This window comes from Borostomias antarcticus (assembly GCF_949987555.1).
Source record: "Borostomias antarcticus genome assembly, chromosome: 14".
Taxonomy (NCBI): domain Eukaryota; kingdom Metazoa; phylum Chordata; class Actinopteri; order Stomiiformes; family Stomiidae; genus Borostomias; species Borostomias antarcticus.
Genome location: NC_140247.1, coordinates 19,620,414 through 19,645,737, shown reverse-complemented (window position 1 = coordinate 19,645,737; position 25,324 = coordinate 19,620,414). Strand labels below are relative to the sequence as shown.

Genomic DNA, 25,324 nt, shown 5'->3' with positions numbered 1-25,324 from the left:
GTGAGACAGACTACGGGACATGGAAGGCAGAGGCGGGGGGGGGGGGAAACGGAGGCGAATTTCATATGAACCTAACAATGATTACATATGGTGAAAACAGGACAAAGAAAGGCTATCATCTCTCTCTCTCTCTCTTGCCCCCCCCCCCCCCCCTGGCGCGCCTGCCTCCTTTCATCCTCGCGGAGCTCGGTTGCCAGGGCAACGTGCAGCTTGCTCGCGCAGGCTCGTGGCGTGCTCTGAAGCTGTAATTTGATATTCTGTCAAGCCCCGAGCTCGCGATGCACCATCCGGGCACTGCTAACAGCACAGCAGAGCGTTTCGGGGCAGATTTCGCAATTCCATTAGTCTTGTGAAATATTGAAGAATGCCTGGAGAATGCCTTAATGTTTAACACTGTTACGAAACACTGTGCGTGTTGTTCTGAATGGTCGAGGCGGGGAGAGGGAGGGAGTTGCCGCGGTCAGAATGAAGGAAAAGAGGTGTAGAGATGTAGACAAAGTGTGTGAAAAGATGAAATATTATAATGTTCCCTCGACGAGTTGTATTTGACTTTGTCTGGCTTGTCTGTTTATTCTGTGTCTCGATCAGCACAGCTGGCGGCTAACACCCACACGAATCTGGCACTGTAACAGTTTTGATGCCAGCGCATGCACGACTCAACTGAGTGCGCCACCAAACTCAGCCACAGGATGCCGCTGTTAAACCTTGTAATAGGCAAATAGGCAGACATACAGTAGTGTATTCATGACATCATATACGCATCTTAATGTGCAGGCTTCGAACAATCTTCATCAACACAGTCTGAAGACTCCAAACCAGGAACAACAATTTAGTATGTCATGACTCAGGGATGGAGGCACGATTATATCAACAATCTTAGAGGATGTCCCCTTTGAGTTGAAACCATCACGTAAATAAAACGGTTTTCAATTGTCACAATGGCGCATTGACATTCTTAATTGAATGTTAATCAAAACAACACTTTACGGTGCAGTTTATTTGGACCTAGAAGCCGTTCCCCTGGTGACTGAAGTTCCATTGGTCCCATTGGAAGGGTCTATAGTCAGAGTGTCCCATTATGACATCACAATAACAGCCCCTGACAGTGGTCAGCCTCCTCGGTCCACATTTAAACCGCGGAACGTTCAGATAGCAGATGTCAACGATAACAGCCCAATTCTCTCACAATACCCTTGAATTGTATTTATTAGAAAACCACGCCCCCGGTGTGTTCATATTCTCTGTAAGCGCCTGACGTCTGTGATAAACACTTGAATGAAAATGCTGCAAATATCCAAACATCCTATCACATAGAGGAGAGGGGAGATATAATGACATGCCGTCATTCCTTGTTGTCACCTACTGCAATGCTGAAGCGGTCGCTGTCCAATCATGTGGTGCTGAAACGCACGGCAAATTTACCTCCTGCAGTCTCATACCTCCCTTGGTAACGTAGTTTGCTTGTGTTTAATCTCCTTCCTAGCCCTGCCTTCTGACAACATTAATCTCCCGATGGATCTTCTGCTTAGGTAGCCCGTGTCTTTATATTTCACTTCACTGCAGTCATAACAATCATATGCCTTTTGCTATTGCCCTCTCAGGGTTGAAGTAAGCCAGTGTTGCCTATAAGCTTGGCTTGTTTTGGTGTGAAGTGTGCTGTACCACAGGGTGTCAGTGTTATATTCGAGTTGCCTACAGTAGTCGCGCCTCTTGCACCAGAAGCCCGTGTTTTGTTCCACACTCACAGGCAGTCTGTCGACATTGGAGAGGGTCGAGGTAGCATACATTGAGCGGAATAATTCATTCAACCTCAAAGCGGATATATCTTTATGCATCGTCGCATTACCAAATAGTATGGAACTATTTATCCTTTGGAAAATATAGCTTTGATCTTGAATCCGTGTTGGATTGTAATTTTAACGATGGGAGACGGAGGACAAAGGCGCAGATGGGAGTACTGGTGGGTCGCTCTGCGTCTCTCTTTGCTGCTGTGCTTCAGAGAGCAGGTTTCAGCTCAGATAAGATACTCTATTCCAGAGGAGGTGAAAGAGGGAACAGTTGTTGGAAATGTTGCCAAGGATTTGGGGCTTGACATCAGTGCATTGACGGATAGGCGATTTCGTATAGTTTCTGGTTCAAATGACGCTCTTTTCCATGTAAATCAGAACAATGGCGTCTTATATGTCCATGAGAATATCGACAGGGAGACGCTCTGTGATAGCCATGGAGCGTGCTTAGTTAATCTGAAAATGGTGATTGAGAATCCGTTAGAGGTGCACTATGTTGGAGTTGAAATTACAGATGTTAACGACAACATGCCCAATTTCGTAGAAAAATATAAACTTTTGGAAATTCCCGAATCTACTCTTCCAGGAAAGCGTTTCCAGTTGCCAGCTGCACATGATCCAGATGTTGGCATCAACACGATTCGAGTTTATAAATTAAACCAAAATGAACATTTTGACATGCAAATAAGAGAAAGTGGAGAAGAAAAAAATCCGTTCTTAGTCTTGCAGAAACCTCTGGACAGGGAGAAACAGTCTGAACACAGGTTGATTTTAACAGCAGTAGATGGAGGCAATCCATCAAGATCAGGGACTTTAAACGTGACTATCACTGTTCTTGATTCAAATGACAACCACCCTGTATTTAGCGAAGAGATGTATTCCGTTACACTGCCTGAAAATGTGGAGGTTGGAACTATTATCGTGAAAGTTAACGCGACTGATTTGGACGGAGGCCTAAACGGAGAAGTTGAATATTCATTTGGTAGTGACCCTAAGGTGTACGACGTATTTGACCTGGATAAAGTTACAGGCGAGATTCGAATGGAAAGGCATGTCGATTTCGAGGACGTTGATGTGTACAAACTAGACGTACACGCCACTGACAAAGGGCAACCTCCAATGAGTACGGATTGTAGAGTCATCATCAGAATTTTAGACTTGAATGACAATAGACCAGAAATAGAGGTTACATCCCTCTCTAATATGGTATCTGAAGATTCAAAACCTGGAACTGTTGTCTCCCTAATCAGTGTGTCAGATAAAGACTCTGGTATAAACGGTAAAGTAGTATGTAGTCTGTCAGGTGATGTGCCCTTTGAGTTAAAGCCGTCATACCAGGATAACATGTACTCTTTAGTGACCAAGCAGCGTTTAGATAGAGAGCTTGTGTCTCATTATGACATCACAATAACAGCCACTGACTGTGGTCAGCCTCCTCTGTCCACAGTCAAAATGTTGAGTGTTCAAATATCAGATGTGAACGACAACAGCCCAGAATTCACTCAGAATCCTCTTGAGTTGTATTTATTTGAAAATAACTCCCCTGGGGCGTCTATATTCTATGTAAGCGCTTCTGATAAAGACTTGAACGAAAATGCAGCAATATCTTATTATATTGTGAGAAGTGAAGGAAAGCGCAATGATATGGCCTCTTTCTTGAATATTAATACAGATAATGGACATATTTCCGCGCTAAAAAGCTTTGACTTTGAAACTCTCAAAACATTCCAATTCTATGTTGTTGCTACGGACTCTGGAACTCCATCTCTAAGCAGCAACGTCACAGTGAACGTGTTCATTCTGGATCAGAACGACAACGCTCCAGTGATCTTGTATCCAGTCAGCGCTAACGGTTCTGCTGAAGGTGTGGAGGAGATTCCCCGCAATGTGAACGCAGGACATTTGGTGACTAAAGTGAGAGCCTATGACGCTGATATAGGATATAACGGCTGGTTATTATTTTCACTGCAGGAAGTTAGTGACCACAGTCTCTTTGCTTTGGACCGCTATACAGGACAGATAAGGACACTTCGGTCCTTCACAGAGACAGACGAGGCTGAGCATAAACTGGTCATACTGGTCAAAGACAATGGGAACGTTTCACTCTCAGCAACAGCTACTGTGATTATCAACGCTGTGGAGCCCAAAGAGGCTTTTGCAGCTTCTGATGTTAAAAGCTCAGTCAAAGAGGAGGAAGAGAACAATGTGACATTTTATTTGATCATAACTTTGGGGTCAGTTTCAACACTTTTCCTGGTCAGTATCATCGTGTTGATTGTAATGCAGTGCTCCAGACCTGCAGACTACTCCTCCAAGTATTTACAAGACACCAACTATGACGGGACAATGTGCCACAGCATCCAGTACAGATCCGGAGACAAACGGTACATGTTAGTTGGACCCAGAATGAGTATAGGTTCTACTATAGTCCCGGGCAGCAATGGGAATACACTGGTGGTCCCCGATCACAGGAGGAGTGCTTCTGGAGAGGTAAGAGCTGTTTAACATTTTTACTTCGTTCATAGTCATAGGCCTTGCCTTGACCCGTTAGCATTCAGAGTGTCTTTTTACCTTTAATTCAAATGAGTTGTTGAAAAAAGGAACCATGTTCCCATTGGTACCAATGCTTTATTCAATGGAGTCCACCTTGTGTATTATGTAAGTGGTCGCTGACCACTCCAGTGGCGCTGAAATACCTGGTTCGCTTTTCCGACCGCATATTTTCCTCTGCCATCATACCTTCTACAAATATCTTCATTTTTCTTAGTATTTTAGCGCAATTAAATAGTTCTTTGCCCAGACCTCTCATGTTGATATTAACTCCCTGTTGCTTTCTACAGTACTATGGCTTGTTATGGTGTGTAGTCTTCTGTACCACATGGTGTCAGTGTTCAATAAGGTTGCTGTTTCGTTGCCTATTTCAAACATAACAAGCCCTTCCTCTTTAAGAACGGGTTTTGTTCCATACAGACAGCACCGATATTGGAGAGGGTTGTGATATTATTTGGCAGAATCATTTCTTCAGCGTCGAGGTGAGACTGATATGAACACTGACTTCACGAAATAGCATGGTACTGCTTCTGCATTTCTCTTGGAATATCTACATTTGATTTTGATGCCGTGTTGGATTGTCATTTTAACGATGGGAGAAGGAGGACAAAGGCGCAGATGGGAGTACTGGTGGGTCGCTCTGCGTCTCTCTTTGCTGCTGTGCTTCGGAGGGCGGGTTTCAGCTCAGATAAGATACTCTATTCCAGAAGAAGTGAAAGTGGGATCTGTTGTTGGAAATGTTGCTAAAGATTTGGGTCTTGACATCACTAGTTTGTTGGACAGGCGTTTTCGCATCGTATCTGGTTCAAACGAAGGCCTATTTAAGGTAAACCAGAACAATGGAGTTTTGTATGTTGATAAGAATATCGACAGAGAGGGTCTTTGTGACGGCAGTGGCGCATGCGTAATTGATCTCAAAGTCGTAGTTGAAAATCCACTGGAAGTCCATTATGTGAGCTTGGAGGTGACAGACGTCAATGACAATTCTCCAAGATTTCATGTTCAGGAACAGCACCTAGAGATGCCTGAGAGCACTCGCACTGGAGCGCGTTTCGAACTCCAGACCGCGCGTGATCCAGACATAGGCGACAATGCGGTGCGATTTTATAAACTCAGTCAGAACGACCACTTTGATATTCAGATGCGTGACGGCGGAGAAGGGGACAAAATTCCATTCTTAATTCTCCAGAAACCTCTCGATAGGGAACAGAATACAATGCATACATTGATATTAACAGCAAGTGATGGTGGTAACCCGCCCAAATCAGGTACGCTCAACGTGACTGTCACTGTTCTGGACATAAATGACAATCATCCTGTTTTTAGTCAGGATGTATATACAGTATCTTTAAAGGAAAACGCCCCCGTTGGGATAATAGTAATTATTGTTAATGCTACTGATTCTGACGATGGCCCCAATGGAGAGATTGAGTATAGCCTGGGGAAAACCATGAAGCATAAAGTGTATGACATGTTCAATTTAGATCGTGTTACTGGAGCAATTACAGTAAAAAGCCAAATTGACTTTGAGGAGGATGAGGTTTATAGGTTAAATGTACAGGCGTCTGATAAAGGGCTCCCTCCAACGACTGTTGATTGTAGAGTTATTATAAAGATATTGGACGTCAATGATAATATGCCAGAGATAGAGGTAACATCGCTCTCCAGAACAGTATCGGAGGGATCAAAACCAGGAACCGTGATTTCCCTAATTAGTGTAACAGATAAAGACTCAGGTATTAATGGCAAGGTAGTATCGAGCATATCAGAGGGCGTGCCATTTGAATTAAAATCCTCCTATAAGGACAATGTGTATTCTGTCGTCACTAAAGGACGTTTAGACCGAGAGCTGGTGTCCCATTATGACATCACAATAACAGCCACTGACTGTGGTCAGCCTCCTCTGTCCAAATTCAAAACTCTGAGCGTCCAGATATCAGATGTGAATGATAACAGACCAGAATTCACTCAGAATCCTCTTGAGCTGTATTTAATAGAAAACAATGTTCCTGGTGCATCTATATTCTCTGTGAGCGCCTCTGATAAAGACTTGAATGAAAACGCTGCAATATCCTATCACATAATTAGAGGAGAGGGCAGACAGAATGATATGGCCTCTTTCCTGAACATTAATTCTGATAATGGACATATTTCTGCTCTAAAAAGCTTTGACTTTGAAACTCTCAAAACATTCCAATTCCATGTTGTTGCTACGGACTCTGGAACTCCGTCTCTAAGCAGCAACATCACAGTGAACGTGTTCATTCTGGATCAGAACGACAACGCTCCAGTGATCTTGTATCCAGTCAGCGCTAACGGTTCTGCTGAAGGTGTGGAGGAGATTCCCCTCAATGTGAACGCAGGACATTTGGTGACTAAAGTGAGAGCCTATGACGCTGATATAGGATATAACGGCTGGTTATTATTTTCACTGCAGGAAGTTAGTGACCACAGTCTCTTTGCTTTGGACCGCTATACAGGACAGATAAGGACACTTCGGTCCTTCACAGAGACAGACGAGGCTGAGCATAAACTGGTCATACTGGTCAAAGACAATGGGAACGTTTCACTCTCAGCAACAGCTACTGTGATTATCAACGCTGTGGAGCCCAAAGAGGCTTTTGCAGCTTCTGATGTTAAAAGCTCAGTCAAAGAGGAGGAGGAGAACAATGTGACATTTTATTTGATCATCACTTTGGGGTCAGTTTCAACACTTTTCCTGGTCAGTATCATCGTGTTGATTGTAATGCAGTGCTCCAAACCAGCAGACTACTCCCCCAAGTATTTACAAGAGACCAACTATGACGGGACACTGTGCCACAGCATCCAGTACAGATCCGGAGACAAACGGTACATGTTAGTTGGACCCAGAATGAGTATAGGTTCTACTATAGTCCCGGGGAGCAATGGGAATACTCTGGTGGTCCCCGATCACAGGAGGCATACTTCTGGAGAGGTAAGAGCTGCTTATATCTTTTCATATTTCATAGCTTTTGGGTGCTTTTGGTCTGGTCACCTACCATGGAGGTTTAATTACATTATAGAACCATTAACTGGTAATCCAAGCTGGTTAATTGCAGCGACCAATACATAATGGAAATAATCTGCACTAGATCGCTGTCCACTCATGTGGTGCTGAATTATGCTGAAGTGAACATCTCCATTTGCATTTTATTCCATTACATTTCAAATGATACAGTACCGCTTGTCTTGACCACCACGTCACCTCCACTACAGTGTTTACATTTATTGGTATTGATACTAATCTACCTCATATTACAGAGCTCATGAGGCTTAGGCCACCGGGTGTCAGTGCAACACAAGCATAGCGATGCTTTTTAGATGTGGTCTGGTCCTGCCTCTCTTACAAGGGCTGGTTCATTCTTCAATCGAACTGTGTGCAGACGGACGCAGACGTGTTGGTCACAAAGGAATATCTCTTCTCATTGCATGGAAATATGATGTTTCATTTTTGTTTGCTCTGACTGGAACTGTTGTTTGAGAAAATACATTTTTGTTTTTGGGGATTTGAGAATTGCCTATAACGATGGGAGACGGAGGACAAAGGCGCAGATGGGAGTACTGGTGGGTCGCTCTGCGTCTCTCTGTGCTGCTGTGCTTCAGAGAGCAGGTTTCAGCTCAGATAAGATACTCTATTCCAGAGGAGACTAAAATAGGATCTGTGGTCGGAAATATTGCCAAGGATTTGGGTCTCGACATCAGTACATTGACGGACAGACGATTTCGGATCGTTTCTGGATCAAATGACGCTCTCTTCCAGGTAAATCAGAACAATGGCGTCTTGTATGTCCATAAGAATATCGACAGGGAGACGCTCTGTGATGGCCATGGAGCGTGCTTAATGAATCTGAAAATGGTGATTGAGAATCCTTTGGAAGTCCACTATGTTGGAGTTGAAATTACAGATGTTAACGATAACACACCCAGTTTTTTAGAAAAAGAGAAACACTTGGACATTTCTGAAAGCACTCCTGCAGGGAGGCGTTTCCAGTTGCCAGCTGCTCGTGATCCAGATGTTGGCATCAACACTGTTCGAGTGTATAAATTAAGCCACAACGAACATTTTGACATGCAGATCAGGGAAAGGGGAGAAGATACAATTCCGTTCTTAGTTTTGCAGAAACCTTTGGACAGAGAGAAACAACCTGAACACAGATTGATTTTAACAGCAGTAGATGGAGGCAATCCATCAAGATCAGGGACTTTAAACGTGACTATCACTGTTCTTGATTCAAATGACAACCCCCCTGTATTTAACCAAGAGGTATACTCCTCTACACTACCTGAAAATGTATTGGCTGGAACGGTTGTGATAAAAGTTAAAGCAACTGATTTGGATGACGGTGTCAATGCTGAGGTTGAATATTCCTTTGGCAGTGAACTTGATGCAAACGTATATGATGTGTTTCACCTGGATAAAGTTACAGGTGAAATTCAAATGAAAGGGCATGTTGACTTCGAGGACATCAATGTTTACAAATTAGACATACATGCCACTGACAAAGGGCAGCCTCCAATGAGTACGGATTGTAGAGTCATCATCAGAATTTTAGACTTGAATGACAATAGACCAGAAATAGAGGTTACATCCCTCTCTAATATGGTATCTGAAGATGCAAAACCTGGAACTGTTGTCTCTCTAATCAGTATGTCAGATAAAGATTCAGGGCTTCACGGTAAAGTAGTATGCAGTCTGTCAGGTGATGTGCCATTTGAGTTAAAGCCGTCATACCAGGATAACATGTACTCTTTAGTGACCAAGCAGCGTTTAGATAGAGAGCTTGTGTCTCATTATGACATCACAATAACAGCCACTGACTGTGGTCAGCCTCCTCTGTCCACAGTCAAAACTCTGAGTGTCCAGATATCAGATGTGAATGATAACAGACCAGAATTCTCTCAAAATCCTTTTGAGTTGTATTTATTAGAAAATAACGTCCCTGGTGCATCAATATTCTCTGTGAGCGCCTCTGATAAAGACTTGAATGAAAACGCTGCAATATCCTATCACATAGTTAGAGGAGAGGGCAGACAGAATGATATGGCCTCTTTCCTGAACATTAATTCAGATAATGGACATATTTCTGCGCTAAAAAGCTTTGACTTTGAAACTTTGAAAACATTCCAATTCCAAGTTGTAGCTACGGACTCTGGAACTCCGTCTCTAAGCAGCAACGTCACAGTGAACGTGTTCATTCTGGATCAGAACGACAACGCTCCAGTGATCTTGTATCCAGTCAGCGCTAACGGTTCTGCTGAAGGTGTGGAGGAGATTCCCCGCAATGTGAATGCAGGACATTTGGTGACTAAAGTGAGAGCCTATGACGCTGATATAGGATATAACGGCTGGTTATTATTTTCACTTCAGGAAGTTAGTGACCACAGTCTCTTTGCTTTGGACCGCTATACAGGACAGATAAGGACACTTCGGTCCTTCACAGAGACAGACGAGGCTGAGCATAAACTGGTCATACTGGTCAAAGACAATGGGAACGTTTCACTCTCAGCAACAGCTACTGTGATTATCAACGCTGTGGAGCCCAAAGAGGCTTTTGCAGCTTCTGATGTTAAAAGCTCAGTCAAAGAGGAGGAGGAGAACAATGTGACATTTTATTTGGTCATCACTTTGGGGTCAGTTTCAACACTTTTCCTGGTCAGTATCATCGTGTTGATTGTAATGCAGTGCTCCAGACCTGCAGACTACTCCTCCAAGTATTTACAAGACACCAACTATGACGGGACACTGTGCCACAGCATCCAGTACAGATCCGGAGACAAACGGTACATGTTAGTTGGACCCAGAATGAGTATAGGTTCTACTATAGTCCCGGGCAGCAATGGGAATACTCTGGTGGTCCCCGATCACAGGAGGAGTGCGTCTGGAGAGGTAAGAACTGAGTTATTGTTTTACAAATGTGAACGATATTTGTGTGTGGCTTGATTTATGTTTAAAACTACTTTCTCAGGGGCTTCATGTCCCTTATACCTGACTGAGCTGTTGCTCACTTCCAGCCTTCTGTAACGTTAAAGCGGTTGCTGTCCATTCCTATGGTGCTGAAACGCATAACCAGTTTACCTCCTGATGTCTCCGATGACCTCCCTTGGTAACAGAGTGTAGTTGCAGGGCTCAACAATAACAGTTGCCCGATGGCCCGGGGCCAGTAAACAGCTACGTCGGGTAAAAATATAACTCACTTGCCTGATTGGGCCAGTGGCATTTTTTCAATGCTCAGCGTGTTTAAAAATAAATAAATAATAAAAGTAGTGTACACAGCGTAGTTTACTTTGAACATAAAAAGGTTTTTTGCCTGATTTGATTTGAATGTGCCATTCCGCCAATCAAGATTGAGTAGCGCCTACAGAGTCAAGACGAGTAGTGGTGACAGTCTTTCTCACAGAGTCAGACAACATGCCAACATGGAGGCAAATGCGAAATATGAGTTCGGGCCAGTAAAAAATGACTTTGGGCCAGGGGCAAGTTAAAAAAAACCTTAGCGTTGAGCCCCGAGTTGTGTTTTTTTTCTTCCCCTCTACCTTCTCTTCTGCCATCATACAGTACTCATTCTCCTTCTGCATATGAATCTCATATGGAGGTAGCCTGTCTCTTTATAGGTCATAACCACATTACATTTGCTGGTGCCTTTGCTTTATGGCCCTATATCAGTGTGAAAGTAACTGTTTTCCCTCCCTGGTTTCTTCTGAGGTGATGTTTTCTGTGCCACAGGGTGTCAGTGTTAGATCATAGTATTATATAGTGCCTCCTTCACCATGAGTCCTGCCTTTTCAACATCGGGTTTGTTCCACACAGACAGTGTCGACATTGAAGAGGTTCGTGGTGGTCTACCTTCCGGCTAAATCATTTATTCAGCCACAACGTGGGTGCATCGATATGAATCGTGGCTTTATCAAATAGTATGGAACTATTAATGCTTTGGAAAATATAGCTTTGATCTTGCAGCCGTGTTGGATTACCAGTTAAACGATGGGAGACGGAGGACAAAGGCGCAGATGGGAGTACTGGTGGGTCGCTCTGCATCTCTCTTTGCTGCTGTGCTTCAGAGAGCAGGTTTCAGCTCAGATAAGATACTCTATTCCAGAGGAGACTAAAATAGGATTTCTGGTTGGAAATGTTGCCAAGGATTTGGGTCTTGATGTCAGTGCTCTGGGAGAGAGGCAGTTCCGTCTAGTTTCCGGATCGACCGATGCTCTCTTCCAGGTAAATCAGAACAATGGAGTCTTGCATGTGCAGAAAAACATCGACAGGGAGAAGCTCTGTGATGGAAATAGCGCCTGTATGATCAATATCAAAATTGTTGTTGAAAACCCATTAGAAGTTCATTATGTGTCAGTGGAAATAACTGATATTAATGATAATTCTCCAAATTTCCCTGAAAATGAGCAGATTTTAGAAATAACTGAAAATAAGATACCAGGGGCACGCTTTGAACTCCAGACAGCCCGCGATGCAGATGTAGGTATAAACTCTGTACGTTTGTACAAATTAAGTCAGAATGAGCATTTTGAATTGGAGTTGAGAGACAGTGGGGAGGGAGACAAAACTCCTTTTTTAATTTTGCAAAAGCACTTGGACAGAGAACACAAGATTAAACACTCCTTAACGCTCACTGCATTGGATGGAGGTAACCCATCAAGATCTGGCACTCTCAATGTGACAATTATTGTGCTAGACACAAACGATAATCAGCCTGTTTGTGGCGTAGATGTCTATTCTGTTAATATACCAGAAAGCACCCCCATTGGTAGGACTATCGTGACTGTAAATGCGACTGATGCAGACGAAGGATCAAATGGTCATGTTGAATATGCATTTGGTAAAACAGTAAAGCGTAGAGTCCGTGAACTGTTTGAATTAGATCACATTACCGGTCAAATCAGAGTAAAGGGAAAAATAGACTTTGAAGAAAATGAAGTTTACAGATTTAATGTAGAGGCTTCTGATAAAGGACAGCCTCCCATGACCTCTGATTGCAGAGTTATCTTGAAAATACTTGATGAAAATGACAATAAACCAGAAATAGAAGTCACATCTTTATCCAACCAAGTGTCAGAGGACGCCAAACCAGGAACAGTTATTTCTCTTATTAGTGTTACAGATAAAGACTCGGACATTAATGGCAAAGTAATTACAAGTATTCCTAAAGACATGCCATTTGAATTAAAACATTCGTTTGAGCAGAACGTCTATTCTGTTGTCACTAAAGAACGTTTAAATCGTGAGCTAGTGTCCCATTATGACATCACAATAACAGCCACTGACTGTGGTCAGACTCCTCTGTCCACATTCAAAACTCTGAGTGTCCAGATATCAGATGTAAACGATAACAGACCAGAATTCACTCAAAATCCTCTCGAGTTATATTTAGTAGAAAACAATGTTCCTGGTGCATCAATATTCTCTGTAAGCGCTTCTGATGAAGACTTGAATGAAAACGCTGCAATATCCTATCACATAGTTAGAGGAGAGGGCAGACAGAATGATATGGCCTCTTTCCTGAACATTAATTCTGATAATGGACATATTTCTGCGCTAAAAAGCTTTGACTTTGAAACTTTGAAAACATTCCACTTTCAAGTAGTTGCCACGGACTCTGGAACTCCGTCTCTAAGCAGCAACGTCACAGTGAACGTGTTCATTCTGGATCAGAACGACAACGCTCCAGTGATCTTGTATCCAGTCGGCGCTAACGGTTCTGCTGAAGGTGTGGAGGAGATTCCCCGCAATGTGAACGCAGGACATTTGGTGACTAAAGTGAGAGCCTATGACGCTGATATAGGATATAACGGCTGGTTATTATTTTCACTGCAGGAAGTTAGTGACCACAGTCTCTTTGCTTTGGACCGCTATACAGGACAGATAAGGACACTTCGGTCCTTCACAGAGACAGACGAGGCTGAGCATAAACTGGTCATACTGGTCAAAGACAATGGGAACGTTTCACTCTCAGCAACAGCTACTGTGATTATCAACGCTGTGGAGCCCAAAGAGGCTTTTGCAGCTTCTGATGTTAAAAGCTCAGTCAAAGAGGAGGAAGAGAGCAATGTGACATTATATTTGATCATCACTTTGGGGTCAGTTTCAACACTTTTCCTGGTCAGTATCATCATGTTGATTGTAATGCAGTGCTCCAAACCAGCAGACTACTCCTCCAAGTATTTACAAGACACCAACTATGACGGGACACTGTGCCACAGCATCCAGTACAGATCCGGAGACAAACGGTACATGTTAGTTGGACCCAGAATGAGTATAGGTTCTACTATAGTCCCGGGGAGCAATGGGAATACTCTGGTGGTCCCCGATCACAGGAGGAGTGCTTCTGGAGAGGTAAGAGCTGAGTTATTGTTTTAAAAATCTGAACGAGATTTGTGTTTTCTGACATGAAATTTGGCAGTCCTCCATGTGCAATTTTCTATCCTTATGCACGATATTTAGCTTACTCTGAAAATTACCTTCCTTGGGTCCTCTGCTCAAACAGGAATACACCTTGTGTGTCCTTTCACTGGTCGCTGTCCACTCCAGTGGTGCTGAAGTGGTTTGCTTATGTCCTGCCGGCTTTGATTCTCCTCTTGGTGACTTAACTGTTTTGTTTTTTTCATTTGTCCCAAGCTTTTCCTTGCTATCCCTCTGCAAAAGCCGAGTGATTTCTAAAGGACATAGTTGCTGATATTGTTGTGATTAGCCTCTTCCTATGATTGCTGGCAGCCCTGTATTAGGCAACATAGTCTCAGTCTGATGCAGTCTGTTCCACAGGGTGTCACTGTTACATTACATTACTATGTCCTGCTTCCTTCACCATATGCCCTGCCCATCGAAAACAGATTTTGTTCCATGCAGACGGTCAACATCGGAGAGGCTCGTGATATGTTGGATGGGGTCATTTATTTATCCCATCGATGTGGTTAAATTGATATGAACAGAGGCATTAAGAACTAGAATCATTTACTCGTTTTCCTTTGAAAAGGATTGCTTTGATTTGGAAACCAAGATGGATTATTGCTCTAAGATGGGAGGAGGAGGACAAAGGCGCAGATGGGAGTACTGGTGGGTCGCTCTGCGTCTCTCTTTGCTGCTGTGCTTCAGAGAGCAGGTTTCAGCTCAGATAAGATACTCTATTCCAGAGGAGACTAAAATAGGATCCGTTGTTGGAAATGTTGCCAAGGATTTGGGACTTGACGTCAGTACATTGGGGGAAAGACGGCTTCGTATCGTTTCTGGATCTGAAGATGCTCTTTTCCAGGTAAACCAGAACAATGGGATGTTGTATGTCGATAAGAATATCGACAGAGAGACGGTATGTGATGGCAACGGCGCATGCTTGATAAACCTGAAAGTAGTTGTAGAAAATCCTCTGGAAATTCATTACATTGGAGTTGAAATTACTGACGTAAATGATCATTCTCCCACTTTCCCAGAGAATGAACAGCCATTGGAAATTTCCGAGCATATTCCCCCAGGAACCCGATTCCAAATCCATGCAGCACGAGACCCTGATACTGGAATACAGTCTGTTCGTTTGTACAAACTAAACCCAAGTGACTATTTTGAAATTGAAGTCAGAGACAGTGATGAGGATAAAATACCGTTTTTAGTTTTAAAACAGCCCTTAGACAGAGAGCACCAGGCTCAACATAACCTGGTGTTAACAGCCTTCGACGGTGGCAACCCGCCGAGATCGGGACATCTGAATGTAACTGTCACAGTTCTTGATGCTAATGATAATCGGCCGGTTTTCAGTCAAGACACCTATACAGTCACCTTGCAGGAAAACACCCCAGTCGGTACAGTTGTTATCAAAATGAATGCCACTGATTTAGATGAAGGCTCTAATAGTGAAATTGAATATAGCTTTGTTAAAACACAGAAGCGAAAGGTGTATGACACATTTGAGTTAGACAGCATCACAGGTGAGATTCGAGTGAAAGGAAACCTTGACTTTGAGGACAGTGAGGTTCATAGGCTAGACTTGCAGGCCTCAGATAAAGGTCAGCCTCCCTGGACGGCCGAGTGTAGAGTTATCATAAAGATACGAGACGTTAACGATAACAGGCCAGAAATCGATGTCACCTCATTGTCTAACGTGGTCCCTGAAGGCTCAAAACCTGCGACTGTTATTGCTCTGATAAGTGTAACAGATAAAGACTCCAATGTTAACGGGAAAGTGTTGTGTACCATATCAGACAGCGTACCGTTTGATTTGAAACCATCATTTCAAGAAAACATGTATTCCCTTGTGACCAAGGGACGTTTAGACAGAGAGCTCGTTTCACATTATGACATCACAATAACAGCCACTGACTGTGGTCAGCCTCCTCTGTCCACATTCAAAACTCTGAGCGTCCAGATATCAGATGTGAACGATAACAGACCAGAATTCACTCAGAATCCTCTTGAGCTGTATTTAGTAGAGAACAATGTTCCTGGTGCATCTATATTCTCTGTGAGCGCCTCTGATAAAGACTTGAATGAAAACGCTGCAATATCCTATCACATAATTAGAGGAGAGGGCAGACAGAATGATATGGCCTCTTTCCTGAACATTAATTCTGATAATGGACATATTTCTGCTCTAAAAAGCTTTGACTTTGAAACTCTCAAAACATTTCAATTCCATGTTGTTGCTACGGACTCTGGAACTCCGTCTCTAAGCAGCAACGTCACAGTGAACGTGTTCATTCTGGATCAGAACGACAACGCTCCAGTGATCTTGTATCCAGTCAGCGCTAACGGTTCTGCTGAAGGTGTGGAGGAGATTCCCCGCAATGTGAACGCAGGACATTTGGTGACTAAAGTGAGAGCCTATGACGCTGATATAGGATATAACGGCTGGTTATTATTTTCACTGCAGGAAGTTAGTGACCACAGTCTCTTTGCTTTGGACCGCTATACAGGACAGATAAGGACACTTCGGTCCTTCACAGAGACAGACGAAGCTGAGCATAAACTGGTCATACTGGTCAAAGACAATGGGAACGTTTCACTCTCAGCAACAGCTACTGTGATTATCAACGCTGTGGAGCCCAAAGAGGCTTTTGCAGCTTCTGATGTTAAAAGCTCAGTCAAAGAGGAGGAGGAGAACAATGTGACATTTTATTTGATCCTCACTTTGGGGTCAGTTTCAACACTTTTCCTGGTCAGTATCATCGTGTTGATTGTAATGCAGTGCTCCAAACCAGCAGACTACTCCTCCAAGTATTTACAAGAGACCAACTATGATGGGACACTGTGCCACAGCATCCAGTACAGATCCGGAGACAAACGGTACATGTTAGTTGGACCCAGAATGAGTATAGGTTCTACTATAGTCCCGGGCAGCAATGGGAATACTCTGGTGGTCCCCGATCACAGGAGGAGTGCATCTGGAGAGGTAAGAACTGCTTAAATCCTCTAATATAATATATATCTTTAAGTTCCAGGACCTTGCGGGTCTGTTTTTTTGGGGGGGCCACACACAGATTACACACACACTTGAACAGAGACACACACATGCTTTCTTCTGGTGTCACCTGGGGGAATTGTTCCCAGCATTTCTCCCATCCAAGCCGTTCTCCTCCGGGGGCAGCCAGGAGCAGTGGGCAGCCATCGTTCATGGCACCCGGGGACCAACTCCAAGTGCTCATCAGTCCAAATCCTAGTCAGGGACCGGACCGAAGAGCTTCTGTTCTTCTGCATGTGTTTCCGTGTTGAGTTATTTGGGAGGAAACCCTTGTAAACCCAGGGAGAACATGCAAACTCAGCACAGAAAGGCCCAGGACCTTCTTGCTGTGAGGAAACAGTACTAGGTACTGCGCTACCATGCCGCATGTGAGCAATTTTGGGGTTGTGGAGTCTTGCTCAAAACACTTCGGCTCAAAACACTTCGGCACAATGCCAGGAGTAGGGATCAAACTGGAGACTTTGTGATCCCCAGCTGGCCGCTCTACCTCCCGAACTACGCGTCGCCCTCTGTCATAACTTTTTGTTGTTTTTGGTCTGATCACCTACTGTGTTATGGAGGTTCAATTACATGACACACCTGTTTAACGGTAATTGCAGTCAGTTGACTGCAGAAATTGGAAAATGTGTTTAATGGAAATTTGGTGTCCGAGATCGCTGTCAATTCAGGTGCTGCTGAATCATGCAGAAGCAAACACCTGATTTTGCAGCCTTTTCCATTACCTTTTAAATTATACTGCTTGTCTCTTGGCCGCCACTTCACTTCCAGTACAGTGTTTGCATGTATTGCCATCGATATGAATGCATCTCATATTACAGAGCCATGATGCACGGGCCACCGGGTGTCAGTGCAACACAAGCAGACTGATGCTGTGTAGATCAGGGTCCGTCCTTCCCCCCTTTTCACTGCTCACTGGTTCATTCTTCTATTCAAACGGTGTGTCGACAGACCTCGGAGATGTGTTGGATCAGAAGGAATATCTCTTCTCCTGGCATGGAAATATGAGATTTCATTCTTGTTTGCTGAAAACGGGAACTGTTGTTTGAGAAAATACATTTTTGCTTTTTGGGATTTGAGAATTGCCTATAACGATGGGAGAAGGAGGACAAAGGCGCAGATGGGAGTACTGGTGGGTCGCTCTGCGTCTCTCTTTGCTGCTGTGCTTCAGAGAGCAGGTTTCAGCTCAGATAAGATACTCTATTCCAGAGGAGGTGAAAGAGGGAACAGTTGTTGGAAATGTTGCCAGGGATCTGGGATTTGATATTAGTACTCTGATGGCTAGGCGTTTTCGTATTGTGTCCGGATCGAATGATGCTCTTTTCCAGATAAACCAGAACAATGGCGCCTTGTATGTTGATAAGAATATCGACAGAGAGGGCATCTGTGAAGGTAACGGGGCTTGCCTGATGGACCTCAAAATTGTTGTTGAAAATCCTTTAGAAATACACTATGTGGGTGTAGAAATTACCGATGTGAATGATCATTCTCCTAGTTTCCCTGAAAAGGAGCAGCAGTTTGAGATCGGGGAGCAGACATCCACTGGAACGAGGTTCCAACTACACGCAGCCCGTGACCCTGATGTGGGCATCAATTCGGTTCATACATATAAATTAACATCAAATGAGCATTTTGAAATTGATGTTCGCCAAAGTGATGAGGACAAAATACCCTTTTTAGTGCTGAAAAAGTCATTGGATAGAGAACTAAAAATGAAACACATGTTAGTTGTAACCGCGCTAGATGGAGGGAAACCTCAGAGGTCTGGGAGTCTCAACATTACCATTATTGTTCTTGATAGTAATGATAACCGCCCTGTATTTAATCAGGAGACGTATCACGTTAGGATAAATGAAAATGTTCCAGTTGGCACGGCTGTGATTCAAGTAAACGCAACAGATCCTGACGAAGGGACGAATGGTGACATTGAATACAGCCTAGGGAAAACATTAAGGCGAAAGGTTTATGATATATTTGAGCTGGATAGTGTAAGTGGAGAGATTAGAGTCAAGGGTGAAGTGGACTTTGAGGATACAGAAGTATATAAACTTGATGTGCAGGCTTCAGACAAGGGACAACCTCCATTGACAGTAGAGAGCAGGGTCATTATTAAGATTATGGATGTAAACGACAATAAACCAGAGATAGACATGACTTCACTTTCTAACACTGTGTCTGAAGACTCAAAATCAGGAACAGCGATATCGCTCATAAGTGTGTCAGATAGAGACTCAGGATTGAATGGGAAGGTAATATTAACAATGTCAGAGGATGTGCCCTTTGAGTTAAAGCCTTCGTATAAAGAAAATGTTTATTCAATTGTCACTAAAGGGCATTTAGATAGAGAGCTTGTTTCCCATTATGACATCACAATAACAGCCACTGACTGTGGTCAGCCTCCTCTGTCCACATTCAAAACCCAGAGTGTCCAGATATCTGATGTGAACGATAACAGACCAGAATTCTCTCAGAATCCTCTTGAGCTGTATTTAGTAGAAAACAATGTTCCTGGTGCGTCCATTTTCTCTGTAAGCGCCTCTGATAAAGACTTGAATGAAAACGCTGCAATATCCTATCACATAGTTAGAGGACAGGGCAGACAGAATGATATGGCCTCTTTCCTCAACATTAATTCTGATAATGGACATATTTTTGCGCTAAAAAGCTTTGACTTTGAAACTTTGAAAACATTCCAATTCCAAGTAGTTGCTACGGACTCTGGAACTCCGTCTCTACGCAGCAACGTCACAGTGAGCGTGTTCATTCTGGATCAGAACGACAACGCTCCAGTGATCTTGTATCCAGTCAGCGCTAACGGTTCTGCTGAAGGTGTGGAGGAGATTCCCCGCAATGTGAACGCAGGACATTTGGTGACTAAAGTGAGAGCCTATGACGCTGATATAGGATATAACGGCTGGTTATTATTTTCACTGCAGGAAGTTAGTGACCACAGTCTCTTTGCTTTGGACCGCTATACAGGACAGATAAGGACACTTCGGTCCTTCGCAGAGACAGATGAGGCTGAGCATAAACTGGTCATACTGGTCAAAGACAATGGGAACGTTTCACTTTCAGCAACAGCTACTGTGATTATCAACGCTGTGGAGCCCAAAGAGGCTTTTGCAGCTTCTGATGTTAAAAGCTCAGTCAAAGGGGAGGAGGAGAACAATGTGACATTTTATTTGGTCATCACTTTGGGGTCAGTTTCAACACTTTTCCTGGTCAGTATCATCGTGTTGATTGTAATGCAGTGCTCCAAACCTGCAGACTACTCCTCAAAGTATTTACAAGAGACCAACTATGACGGGACACTGTGCCACAGCATCCAGTACAGATCCGGAGACAAACGGTACATGTTAGTTGGACCCAGAATGAGTATAGGTTCTACTATAGTCCCGGGGAGCAATGGGAATACTCTGGTGGTCCCCGATCACAGGAGGAGTGCGTCTGGAGAGGTAAGAGCTGTTTCCATTGAAAATGTTTTGCATTCTTTGCTGCCCTTGCTGCACATTCTCTTATGCAATGCCATGCAGACAGTTAATACATTAACAGTCCTACAATTAACATGCAAGGCTTGACCTTTCTTGTAATTCACTGAGGAATTGTTGTTATTGTTTGTGAAAATGAAACATTGCAGAGATAAGATGATAAATCAGTTCACTAGAATCAACATATATGGAAAGTATCTTACTCATAACTACGTAAATACACAATTCATATCAAAGTATAAAGCAAGCACTGTACTGTATTGCATGAAACACACAGCTATCTGCCAGAGCTGCTACAAGCAAGCTACAAAGGCAATTAGTGAACTGAAGTTAGCTGCTAGTTCCAACTGCTGTTCTACAATACAAAACAATAGAAAGGTTTCTAATATGACATTCCTTAACAAATACAAGTATTGGATAATTATTTGCACACATTACTTACAGACGTATAGTCTCCAAGGCAGAAGTATAATCAGAAAATACAGAGCAACATTAATTCAGCACTGTCTGTTTTGTCTGTCTGTGCTTAACTGAAATATGTAGAACGTTTGTGCTTGAAATTTAGAATTTAGAATTCTAGAATTACCCTGCTTGGATGGCCGCACATGGCACACACAATGAGAGCCAATGCAAATTAATTCAATGTTTCTAACATTTTAACTTTAACTTATTTTAAATTAACAAATTGACTTTTAAAGCAGCACACATTCTGTTTTGTTGGCCGTTATCATTGTTGCACGACTTGAATGTAGATTGTTATTGACAAGAGACAACACTGTTTTCCACTTGTTTCCCATATAAAGTTACATTACAATCATTTAGCAGACACTTGTATATGGAGCGCCTTAGAATAATAACTTTGACGTAGATGGTCAGTGCACTACTACTCTCAAGTTACTAAGAGAAGTTATCTGAACTTTGTATTAAGCGGTTATTTTCATTGGTGAGCAGTGATTATTCTGGGTTATGACTGCATTTATTAGGTTACTTGGTCTTGCTAGTGTGGGCCTATTAGCTTGGCCTTTACCCATTGAGTGATCCGGGAACACGGGACTGTCTTTCATGACCTATCTCGTTGCATTATAGGCTTTATATAATGGTCGCTGTCCACGGCAGTGGTGCTGAAACGGTCGATGGACTGTTTATTGGTTTATGGGCAGAGTGATAGTTAACTATCTTGTCTCTTGTGATTATTGATATAGAAGAGGTGTATTCTACTCTGCCGACAGTAGTTCCATATGTTATTGATAGGATTATTGTTTAAATGTGTGTCATCCTCGTAGGCCTGATATCTTTGCATTACATGGGTTTAAAATAATGTCAGTGGACAAGATAAATATTGCAATGTTCCCCACACTCGCACGGTGTCAGTGCTTAACTGTGATAACGCCTCTAAGCGATCTGTTCGTCATTATTCAGAGTCCGCCCCACTGGATGCTAGTTATTCAGTCTGGAGTAGCACAGCTGTGAGCATCGAGAGCGCGTTCAAATCTCAAATGTTAGCTGTATCATAAACTTCAAACCAACAGATGGGGTTTCATATTCTCCAGTATCATGGATAAATGGTCGCTGTGAGTTCAGTCGTATAACGGACGTATTGTGGAGTATTCTTCTATCTTCAAATCATGGAACAAAGAGGATGCGGAACACAGAGGGAGCGACGGCAGTGGGTCGCCTTCATGGCTGCTTTGGTTCTGTTGTGGAGCGGAGCTTCGGCGCAGATCAGATACTCCATCTCTGAGGAGGTGAAGGAAGGAACTGTCGTGGGGAATATAGCCAAGGATTTGGGACTAGATCTGAGCACCTTGAGACAGAGGGGATTTAGGATCGTATCTGGCTCAACCGAACCGCTTTTTCTGGTAAATACGAACGACGGCATCCTGTATGTAAAACGAAAAATTGACAGAGAGGAGGTGTGCGAGAAGAGCAACGTTTGTTTGATTAACATTAAAACAGTGTTAGAAAACCCACTGGAGATCCATTACGTCGCGGTAGAGGTGTTAGATGTGAATGACCACGCGCCAAGCTTCCCGGAGAAAGAGAAACGGTTAGAGATTTCAGAATCTGCGTTACCGGGAGCGCGGTTTCAGCTGCAGGCTGCGCGCGACCCAGATAGTGGGCAGTACTCTGTTCAGCAGTATAAACTCAGTCAAAATGACCATTTCCGATTGGAAGTTAAAGATCGAGGCGAGGATCGTAAAATGCCATTTTTAATTCTACAAAAACAGTTAGATAGGGAGGCTGTTGTTAGGCATCGATTGATGCTTACAGCTATTGATGGAGGAAGACCAGCGAAGTCTGGTATGATTGAAATCAACGTGGATGTGCTGGATGTGAATGACAATTCACCGGTTTTTACTAAAGACGTGTTCTCTGTTATGCTAAGTGAAAATGTTCCTGTTGGCACAGCAGTTATTAAGTTAAATGCAACTGATTTGGACGAAGGTGCCAACGGTCAAATCGTGTATTTATTTGGAAATGAAGTAGATATAAAATCAAGGGAACTATTTAATTTAGACCCAGTCACTGGTGAAATAACAGTTAAAGGTATTATTGATTTCGAAGAAAACAAAAGCTATGAGATTGATATCCAGGCCTCTGATAAGGGAACAGCTCCAATGACAACAGACAAAAGCGTTATAATAAATATTGTTGATGTAAACGACAATAACCCAGAAATAGAGGTGACTTCGTTTTCCAACGCTGTTCCCGAAGATTCCCGACCCGGAACTACAGTAGCACTAATCAGTGTAACTGACTTGGACTCTGGTCTGAATGGAAAGATACTTTGTTCCATTCTGGAAGAGACCCCTTTCACGTTAACGCCGTCTTTACAGGATAACATGTACTCTGTAGTTACCAAGTCACCTCTGGATAGAGAGAAACAGTCTCACTATGATGTAACAATAGTTGCTAAAGACGCAGGACAACCAGCCTTGTCATCTGTAAAGACTATCAGTGTTACTGTATCAGATGTGAATGATAACAGTCCAGAGTTTTCACTGAGCCCCTATACTTTCTATATCACTGAGAATAACGAGCCAGGAGCCAGACTGTTTTCAGTGAGTGCCTCTGATCGAGATGAGAACGAAAACGCTGTTGTTTCTTATCATATACTGAGAGATGGTGGAGCAGAGAATAAATTAGCATCTTTTTTAAATATAAATTCTGAAAATGGGGACATAATGGCGCTAAAAAGCTTTGACTTTGAAACTTTGAAAACATTCCAATTCCAAGTAGTTGCTACAGACTCTGGAACTCCGTCTCTAAGCAGCAACGTCACAGTGAACGTGTTCATTCTGGATCAGAACGACAACGCTCCAGTGATCTTGTATCCAGTCAGCGCTAACGGTTCTGCTGAAGGTGTGGAGGAGATTCCCCGCAATGTGAACGCAGGACATTTGGTGACTAAAGTGAGAGCCTATGACGCTGATATAGGATATAACGGCTGGTTATTATTTTCACTACAGGAAGTTAGTGACCACAGTCTCTTTGCTTTGGACCGCTATACAGGACAGATAAGGACACTTCGGTCCTTCACAGAGACAGACGAGGCTGAGCATAAACTGGTCATACTGGTCAAAGACAATGGGAACGTTTCACTCTCAGCAACAGCTACTGTGATTATCAACGCTGTGGAGCCCAAAGAGGCTTTTGCAGCTTCTGATGTTAAAAGCTCAGTCAAAGAGGAGGAGGAGAACAATGTGACATTTTATTTGATCATCACTTTGGGGTCAGTTTCAACACTTTTCCTGGTCAGTATCATCGTGTTGATTGTAATGCAGTGCTCCAAACCTGCAGACTACTCCTCCAAGTATTTACAAGAGACCAACTATGACGGGACACTGTGCCACAGCATCCAGTACAGATCCGGAGACAAACGGTACATGTTAGTTGGACCCAGAATGAGTATAGGTTCTACTATAGTCCCGGGGAGCAATGGGAATACTCTGGTGGTCCCCGATCACAGGAGGAGTGCTTCTGGAGAGGTAAGAAGACAGCAATGTTTTTCTTGTTTCTTTTTTAACTTATAGCCTACTTTTCAATTCGTTTTTTCAGTGTGATTTTATTTTTTTCAGTGATTTCAGTTTCTATTTTCTAAGTTTGACATTAAGGGCCACAACTATAGCTTTACTTTATTGTCAATGAATGCTTTGGAGTCGAAGTTTATTCTTTAATGCAGGCCTATATGCTTGAGTGTGGCTGCGCTGGCTGGAATGTCGCTGTTCTTTGTTGTGGTGCTGAACGGTTGCAAATGTTAATAGCGCAGACATTTAAAGTTTTAGTCATTGTTTGTACAGACAAAACTATTTACTTTGATACCATGTTCAAGGTGGAAGGGTAATTACGCAATTAAGGTATTTCAGCCTTGCATAATGCATTTTGTCACAAATATAAACCTGCATGGGTAACTGAGTAGGCCTAACATGTTTCAGGCTGTAGCTGCCTTCACTTGGAGGCCTATGTATTCTTGTTGCGTGCTTATTGTTATTGGATAATATGCTAGCGGAGTTCATGGTAGCAACGAGGTAGCCTGCCTGTACGTTTAGTGAATTAACAGAAAGTTAACTGATTACCAGCTATATCTTTGTTTGTGAGATACCTGTTTAATGGTTATTCTCTAAGATAATGCTCTATAGGCTGTTGCTCTGGTCACGGCATTTTCGGCGGAATGCATGTGCAAAATACATGCCCGTAACCCAAATAATACCTTTTCGTGATTTTTAACCGGAGAGGAGCTACAGAGTTTTTGAAATGTTGGAAGTTTAAGCATTCCTGCAGTGTGTTGTAAAATCGCATGGTGTCAGTAGCCTCCCTAGCTACAAGCATGCTTGCGTCTCGTCATCGTCTAGAGTCCGCCCACTATCTGGTGGATAATTCTGTTTGCTGTAGCCAACGGTGAGACGACGGTCGTGAGCTTCGAGGAGAGTATAACCGATGTATTAGTATTATTGTTATTAATAGACCTAGCTGTATTTCTATGCATTGTAGGTAGTTATTGATATGGATAGACCGTTGTAGTCTT

At 43.1% G+C, this 25,324-nt stretch overlaps 6 protein-coding genes across 6 annotated transcripts; all 6 read left to right on the top strand.

Annotated features, from left to right (window-relative positions):
- Positions 1-1,922: 1,922 nt before the first annotated feature.
- LOC311317756 (protocadherin alpha-7-like) lies at positions 1,923-4,292 on the top strand (the record flags this gene model as incomplete). Its single annotated transcript, XM_084448857.1, has 1 exon — positions 1,923-4,292. The coding sequence occupies one exon, from the start codon at positions 1,923-1,925 to the stop codon at positions 4,290-4,292; it is 2,370 nt and encodes a 789-aa protein (XP_084304983.1).
- A 637-nt stretch (positions 4,293-4,929) lies between these two features.
- On the top strand, positions 4,930-7,431 carry LOC311317524 (protocadherin alpha-8-like; the record flags this gene model as incomplete). Its single annotated transcript, XM_084448599.1, has 1 exon — positions 4,930-7,431. One exon carries the CDS (start codon positions 4,930-4,932, stop codon positions 7,429-7,431), a length of 2,502 nt encoding a protein of 833 aa, XP_084304725.1.
- A 1,443-nt stretch (positions 7,432-8,874) lies between these two features.
- LOC311317523 (protocadherin beta-9-like) lies at positions 8,875-17,012 on the top strand (the record flags this gene model as incomplete). The annotated part of the gene is made up of 3 exons (XM_084448598.1): positions 8,875-9,058; positions 15,558-16,744; positions 16,920-17,012. The coding sequence occupies 3 exons, from the start codon at positions 8,875-8,877 to the stop codon at positions 17,010-17,012; spliced, it is 1,464 nt and encodes a 487-aa protein (XP_084304724.1).
- LOC311317941 (protocadherin alpha-3-like) lies at positions 11,341-14,906 on the top strand (the record flags this gene model as incomplete). The annotated part of the gene is made up of 2 exons (XM_084449097.1): positions 11,341-13,704; positions 14,793-14,906. 2 exons carry the CDS (start codon positions 11,341-11,343, stop codon positions 14,904-14,906), a joined length of 2,478 nt encoding a protein of 825 aa, XP_084305223.1.
- Positions 17,013-17,904: 892 nt separating the features above from the next.
- Positions 17,905-21,768, top strand: LOC311317522 (protocadherin alpha-3-like; the record flags this gene model as incomplete). Its single annotated transcript, XM_084448597.1, has 2 exons — positions 17,905-20,274; positions 21,718-21,768. 2 exons carry the CDS (start codon positions 17,905-17,907, stop codon positions 21,766-21,768), a joined length of 2,421 nt encoding a protein of 806 aa, XP_084304723.1.
- Positions 21,769-21,923: 155 nt separating this feature from the next.
- On the top strand, positions 21,924-25,215 carry LOC311317521 (protocadherin alpha-3-like; the record flags this gene model as incomplete). Its single annotated transcript, XM_084448596.1, has 2 exons — positions 21,924-24,287; positions 25,192-25,215. The coding sequence occupies 2 exons, from the start codon at positions 21,924-21,926 to the stop codon at positions 25,213-25,215; spliced, it is 2,388 nt and encodes a 795-aa protein (XP_084304722.1).
- Positions 25,216-25,324: the final 109 nt, after the last annotated feature.